This window comes from Fulmarus glacialis, unplaced genomic scaffold (genome assembly GCF_000690835.1).
Source record: "Fulmarus glacialis isolate BGI_N327 unplaced genomic scaffold, ASM69083v1 scaffold5290, whole genome shotgun sequence".
NCBI classification, from domain to species: domain Eukaryota; kingdom Metazoa; phylum Chordata; class Aves; order Procellariiformes; family Procellariidae; genus Fulmarus; species Fulmarus glacialis.
The window spans coordinates 35,980-43,231 of NW_009189462.1; the positions used below are offsets into that span (position 1 = coordinate 35,980).

At 48.0% G+C, this 7,252-nt stretch overlaps 1 protein-coding gene across 1 annotated transcript in view; it reads right to left on the minus strand.

The window, feature by feature from the left end:
- PODXL (podocalyxin-like) overlaps window positions 1-3,394 on the minus strand; it is a 14,519-nt gene extending 11,125 nt beyond the window's left edge. The window contains exons 1-2 of the mRNA XM_009582082.1: window positions 2,647-3,394; window positions 308-441 (exon numbers count right to left, since the gene is read on the minus strand). Coding sequence (XP_009580377.1) covers window positions 308-441; window positions 2,647-3,394 — 882 coding nt within the window. The remainder of the gene's footprint in view (window positions 1-307; window positions 442-2,646) is intronic.
- Window positions 3,395-7,252: the final 3,858 nt, after the last annotated feature.

Genomic DNA, 7,252 nt, shown 5'->3' on the forward strand with positions numbered 1-7,252 from the left:
CTCCTTTCAGGGAGTTGTAGAGCGCGATGAGGTCTCCCCTCAGCCTCCTCTTCTCCAGGCTAAACAGCCCCAGTGCCCTCAGCCGCTCCTCATCAGACTTGTGCTCCAGACCCTTCACCAGCTTCGTTGCCCTTCTCTAGAATTATTATCTAGAATTATTTTGCTGCCTCCTGTTTTCCTAAGGCAGATCTCTCTGACACAGACATGCGCAGCAAGAAGGGCTGCAGGCTTTACATGTACGTGGGATGCCACCTAAATATTAATAGACACCAGTACGAAGTGCCCACCTTCCCATAGGTGTCATTACCTCATTTTGGAAAGAATCATCAGGGTGCTGGTGGCCAGGACTGCTGCTCGTCATCTGGTCCCCCGGGGCTGATGGCTGTGCACTGGCAGGGCTCTGGTCAGCTCTTGCAGGTTTGGTTGACACAGATCTGGCGTCTGGGTCCCCAATATACAGCAAAAAACAAGCAGACAGACACTGATACAGTATAGAGGATACAGCTGACACAGGTCCATTCGTGAGGAGCTGAAAAGAAGGCTGAAAACTTCTTTTCAGCTCTAGCCCTGCCTTGAAGCTCACTGTGTCAAAGCTTGGAGATGTTTTGGGTTTCTTCTTTCTTTTTTTTTTTTTTTTAAACTAATTGTGATATGAAAAAATATTATTGCAGATTGTATTTTCTGCTGCTGAAACTCGTCAGACTGTTCTGGAGAGATGAACCCAAAGGCTGGTAGCTGGGTAATCACTTAAAAAAGGAGTATTGCTGGGTAAATGGGATGGTCCTCATTTCACTTTATCTGGGGCGTTGTCCATGGAGGTTTCTACAACAGAGGTAGACTATCTGAGCTGGCTACCCAGGATCTCCCAGTGAATGGATTTCATTGTGCGATCCCACTGACAACTGCAGCCACCCCTGTTAGGAGGGGATGAAATGCCATAACCTCTGTTGACTGCATCTCCATCAGCTATGGAAGAAGCCCAGGGCGACGTGCTACAAAGTAGTGCCTGGTACTGTGGGAGACAGCCTGGGGTGTCCTGCCTGCCTGCTACTCCAGAAGGGCACATGCCCCACGTCTACCAGCCCCATGCAGGTGTCTCAGATACCTGAGATCATCTCAGATGCCTTTGTTAAGGTCTGTAGCACCTTACAGTTTCTTGTGCAATGGGAGTAGTGCAAGGAGCATAGCAGCCTCCTGCCTCCCCAAATCCTTTTGAAGAAATGGATCTCCATCCCCGGCTTCCTAATTGATCCTTAAATGGTGACAAAGAGAATTAAAATGCCACATCCTGTTCACAGCTTGTTTGCTTTTGGGTTCACGCCTCTTCCACAAAAAAGATGAGGGATATTTCTCTCCCAGACACATTCTGAAGGCTCCAGGAGAGAATTAATTTCAAAGCCATCTGTTTCTCTTGCATTCTCTCACCTATTTATTAAATGTAAAGGTTTTTTAAACCTCTTCATGCTCAATGCTTGAGGTCAAATCTGAATTAACGTAATTTCATATATTATCCTTTAATGGAGAACGGTCCTGTGGAGCAGGAGGGGAAAGAAACATCCTTCATGAAGACACGCATTTCACCTCCTAATGCCTGCTAACATGCTCAAAACATAACTTGGATGAAGCCAGTGAAGATGGTTTTGCATTAAGACCTTGGCCCATTTAGTGATGCTGACAGCAAGGAGGGGCTGGAAGGCTGAGAGGGAAGGAGATGGTTTTTTGAGTGGCTTCTGTGTTGCAGGTAGCTGGAAATTGGGTCAAGAACAACCTTCTCTAGAGGAAGATAATGAAGGGCTTCAGTATCATCACAGCTTTTATTCAGAGCCAGAGGTGAGCTGAACCCACGATCCCACCCAAGTCTGGAAGGGTCCATGGAGCCCTCACAGTCCCACAGTGTGATTGCTTCCCCGTAAATGCTACCAGACAAAATGCCAGACCTTAGACTGTGCCTCACCAGGACACTTATGAACTAACACGGCTCTATAAAGCTCCAGAGGTCTAGAGAAAACATATTAATGGTGTTAAGCAAGATCCTAAACACCACATGGGGACTCATAATGCTGCTTAGACAGAAGTCAGCAGCAAACCCCCCGCAGCAATGATGAATATCCTGCCTAACTGCTTAGACTCTTTAGAGGTTGTAGACTCAGAGTTTAGCCACAAAATCTCCTTAGTCATCTAAAGCTTATTTTCTATGCATGCCCAGACAGCCTTCACTAAGCTGTCCGCCATACTAGGGATCTTCTACAGTCAGCATTCAGGGTGCTGTCAATTTGTTTCACCAACTCTACAATGTGAGTCTCCACCTCCGAACTCATCGCTGCTGGCTCCCTTTCGCAGTCACTGAAGATCGAGTCATTGCAGTTGATGGTGCTTCAGGCACAGTTTGGTCCATCTGAAAGCTGATGTCTATGCTTTGCCAGTGGATTCATGCCTTGATTTTCACTAACTGCATTGACTCAATCTCCACTGATGACAACAGGGACCTAAACACTCAGTTGTCATGGAGACAACTATGCTGGAAAGTCCTAAAATGAGACAAGGTGATGACACCCCATAATGACAGGAGATGTTTAAGGTAGCCAAAGGAAAAGACCACAAAAGGGCCTCCCAACCCGAGAAATCAAGGTTCTCGTCTTCTGGTACCTGTTCCAAGAGTCGGCGTGGTGGCTGCCTCTGAGACCTTGTTGATGCTGCCAGATGGTAAAGACAGAGATGCTTTACTAGTGGTGGGGGAGACAGATCCATCAAAAGGGGTCCCAGAAGTGTCAATGCTTCCAGGTCTGGTGGAAGAGGCCAGTCCATGGACTGGAGAACTGGGAGAAGAGTGAGGCTGCTTGGCGACAGATGTGGGAGAAGAGACACCATAGTCCTTGAGCCCAGGGGGAAGGCTGCTCGTTGGGATTCCAGTGCTTGCAGCAGTGCTGGTCAACTGGTCCGAAGGCTGGCTTCCCTGCCCTTCCACGCTGGGAGGGGGTGCGACAGCAGTCCCTAAACCTCCTGGGGTGGTGGTAGGGCTGCTTGCGTGACTGGGGACAGGACTCACAGCAGTGGTGGCTGCCGAGCTTCCCAAGCTGGCTGGAGGGCTGGTCTTCTGCTGGGCCGCGCTGGAGATTGCAGCAGTGGTGGCTATTGAGACTCCGGAGCTGGTTGGAGAGCTGACCTGCTGAGACAGGCGGGGCGATGTCGTGGGGGCGAGTGTTGGGTTTCCCGGGTTGTTTGTGGGGGTTGTCCCTTGAACTGCGGCAGGTGACGTCGTAGGGGTGGATGGTGGGTTTCCTGGCTTGCTTGTAGGGGTGGTCCCTTGAACAGCGGTGGTTGATATCACAGGGGCAGGCGGTGGGTTCCCCGGCTTGCTTGTAGGGGTGGTCCCTTGAACTGTGGTAGTTGACATCGCAGAGGTGGATGGTGGGTTTCCTGGCTTGCTTGTAGGGGTGGTCCCTTGCGTCTTGCTGGTCCCTGTAGTCGTGATGATCTGCCCATTTTCTCCTGGGATTGCAGCAGTTGTCTTTTGAACATCCTGAGAGCTGACACCTAGGGAAAAGTAAAAACACCGAGATAAACTTTGAACTAAGGAAACTACTCTTGGTTTCCACCCAGAACAGGTATTTGTAGAAACTAATGCTGACCAGAAACCATTCACTCAGGGCTTGTCTCTTGCTCTCTACACTCACACCAAATGCCACATTCTGGAATCACCATGTCAAGCAGAAAGCAGAGCAGAGGAGGAGGAGAAGTCAAACTCACAAGACTTCAAAGGGGTTGGAGGGTGAGCAGGAGGGCAAGACCTGCTGGTTCCCAGAAGGCAGGTCTCCCTCTGATGGGAGGTGCATCCATGCAGAGCGCTGCAAGTCATTCCCGAAATAAAGTACATCCAGCCCTTGTAAAGGAGCAGCCAAGGGATGTGCCGAATGCTGTTTGTCCAACCCCGTTATGAGGGTCTCTCACATCCCTGAAGTGGTGAGGGGTCTCAGATAAATAAGGTAACAATTCTGACCATTCTGAAAGTTATATTCTTTTTGCAAGCTCAAGCTTTGTTTCTTTAATTGCTCACATTTCAACTTAGGGTTTTTTTCCCTCCCAAACTCAGATAATTACTATAAAACCATAATAAAATAGGCACTCATACTTGAATTCACAGAGTCAAACCATTGAGGGTGGTGAGGCACTGGAACAGGTTGCCCAGAGAAGTTGTGGATGCCCCGTGCCTGGAAGTGTTCAAGATCAGGTTGGACGGGGCTCCGAGCAACCTGACCTAGTGAAAGATGTCCCTGCCCATGGCAGGGGGGTTGGAACTAGATGATCTTCAAATGTCCCTTCCAACCCAAACCATTCTGTGATTCTATGATTCTATGAAAATTTTATACACTGAAATTCCCAGTTGGGTGAACTGTGGGAACAATATTTATTCTATTTGCTCTGAAAGAATGGGTCAACACTGGACAGAGTTTGCAAGTAAATGCAAAAAGCATTTACTTGGAGCTGCATTATTTTAACTTTAAGGATGTTCAGCTCGGCTGCCCATTGCAAATATCTACTAATCTACAATCACATACTTGTTTAGCTGATTTTACTATTCTGAAAAGCCTGACTAAGTCACATAAAAATGTTTAAAGTCAGTGTTCACTTTCAAAGGAAAATCTTAAAAAAAATCAAAGGATGCACTTAGGAAAAGGAGGAGCAAGCCAGGAAAACGAAGGGCTCCATCTACACATACCACACAAATCCTTAACGCCACCACCTGAACCATGAAATTCCCATGTGTTTTCCCATGGTCTTTAGCCTGCATTTGTACATCACGTAGAAATGCTACTTTTATCATGGCTTATTTGCTTTTGAGGAAATCCATGAAGTATTTCACTGAGAGTTGACATTACCTAAGTGGGAAAAAAGCTCAGTCTCAAAGTAAAGAGGGTTGTCCATTGCTCAGTTATCTCACATTATCATACATAAGGAGATCTGCAGTTGGTTTCTGAAGAATACTTTAAATTTTCAAATGATGAAGCTGTTTCTCAGTGAGGGACGCAGCTGAAGGACAACTTGCCTGACAAAAGATTGCAACATCCCGCAATGCTAAAACTTGGTATATTCGCTACTAGACTGGATATAAAAATTTGGGTCCATTTTTCTGTTTGTAATCACTGCAAGAGCTCCATGAATTGCCACGGAGATAATTTCCCCCCATTGCACATGGTAACCACCAGCTCTGGGCTCTTGCTCAAATTCACCCCAGGAAAGGTTCGACCAATTTTTCACCTTGGAGGAACCGTGGGCTGCACCGAGCCACTTCATCCGTGGACCTGTCTGGAGTCAAGACAACAACCTGATTTTGGAGGGGAGGGTTTCTTCCATTTGATGACTGTGCAGAAGAGGGCTACTTTTTTGCCCCATGAAGCATTGTATGTTATTTCCAACCCTCCAAAACAGGAGTCACACATCCAAGGTTTGGTTTTTAGCCATATCCTAATGCTACTCTCCAGAGATCTGCTTCGTTCCTCCATGCTGGCATACTGGCAAAGTATTTTCTCTTACAGAGCCTTTTTATTAGCACTGGTTGTGCTTCAAAGATCTGATGAAAGCTTGAGCTTCTGAGATTTATACTGCTGGGGAAATCTAACCCCAGCACATCAGGACCCCAGGGGAGTGTGGAGGTATGTTTGAGACAGGACCTGGGGAGTGGGATTTGGGATGGGAGGCTGCAACACAACATCTGTGGGAAAAGAGCTTTTGTGGAGACAAGTTATATTTCCTATAGACTGACCATGTCTGCAGGAGAAGAAAAGGTAAGGAAGCAAAACACAGGCACGGGCATCTAGCAGATGAAACCCAGGTGCAAAAGATAGGAGGGAGTTTTCATCCAGTTAGCCACAAAATGGGTCTATCCCATAAACAGGGCTCTAAAAGTTTGACACGGGTTTTGACAACAAGGGAGGTAAAAAAAAAAAAAGTCCCCTAAAGGTAGAAACAATACAAAAGAGACGTAAATAAAGAAAGGGTCGGAAGGAAGGTGGAGGAAATCCCCCCACTGCTCTCGCTTCCTTTTCATGCCCCGGCCCCATCCCAGAGAGGCAGGAAGCAAACATGCACCGAAGGAGAGGTAGAAAAGACAATTCAATTCAACTCGGTCCAAAAGAGACCCATGCTTTGGCTCCGGGCCAGCCCCGGTGGCCAGCCAGGACCCCGTGAGCCAAGAAACCGGCATCCCTGCCCCAGCGCTTCCCCATCCCACCCCAGGGAGCTGCAGCTAGGTTTTTACCACTTTTAGCAAAAATTGGGGGAAAAAGCTCAAAGCAAGGGGTTGCTCTGCTGATGGAGAAAGCTGGTGTGATCCTCCAGGCTTGCCCTGGCTGGGGTGGTAGTAGGGACTCTTTCAAGGGACACAGGGTGACACAGCCCAAAAAAGCAACTGGGAGAAGAACCAAGATTCAAGTTGATGCCCACAAAGCTTACTAGTATTTTATCTTTCCATATCTCTGCATCCACTCCTCTCCTGCTAAGGTCAAGAGATGTTAAAAGATCAATTTATTCTTCCTCATTAAGCCAGGAGCAGTGATTTAAGTGGGCTCAAAGCAACTTGAAGAGCCGGCACACTCCTGCTTGGAAGTGGTGAGCCACCATGCAGGGGGATGGATTGATGGATGGATGACGGATCGATGGATGGATGATGGATGGATGCATTCAACAGGAGCTGACCACGCGGGCAGGTAGGACACTATCCATCCTACTACCTGGTCCTGGCTGAGGTCAGGCGATCTAAGTGCCACAGAGGTAGAAATCACTCTCCTCTGGTGGGTAATGACCTGCATCCCTTTGGCAAGTGGCAACACAAATTATATATGAGCCAGAAAACACTTCACCACACCATTCCCTCCCTACAAACCTGCTCCTCCTGCATCGGGCTGGATGGGACCACTGGGAAGCCCTTTGCAAAAGATCTCCCATCCCAAACTTGATCTGAAGGTGACGTTTCTTTAATAACCTCCACCCCAGCTCAGCTGGGCTGCTACTAAATTTTCCCTTTCCCCCTTTCTTCTTCCACAGCTTGCTTGTCTCAAAGCAGACTATTTTGAAGAATTATTGTTGCTGGCTGAAATGCAATGGCTGTGGCGAACAGCAGCCACGGAGATGGCCAAGGGAAGAGGAAATCCAGGCAGGTTGCAAACTTGACACTCTTCAAGACAACGTGCACCACCGCGGGCTGGACCCACAACACGCCAGCGGAGAGCAGCCACGGCTACGGCTGGGTGAGATC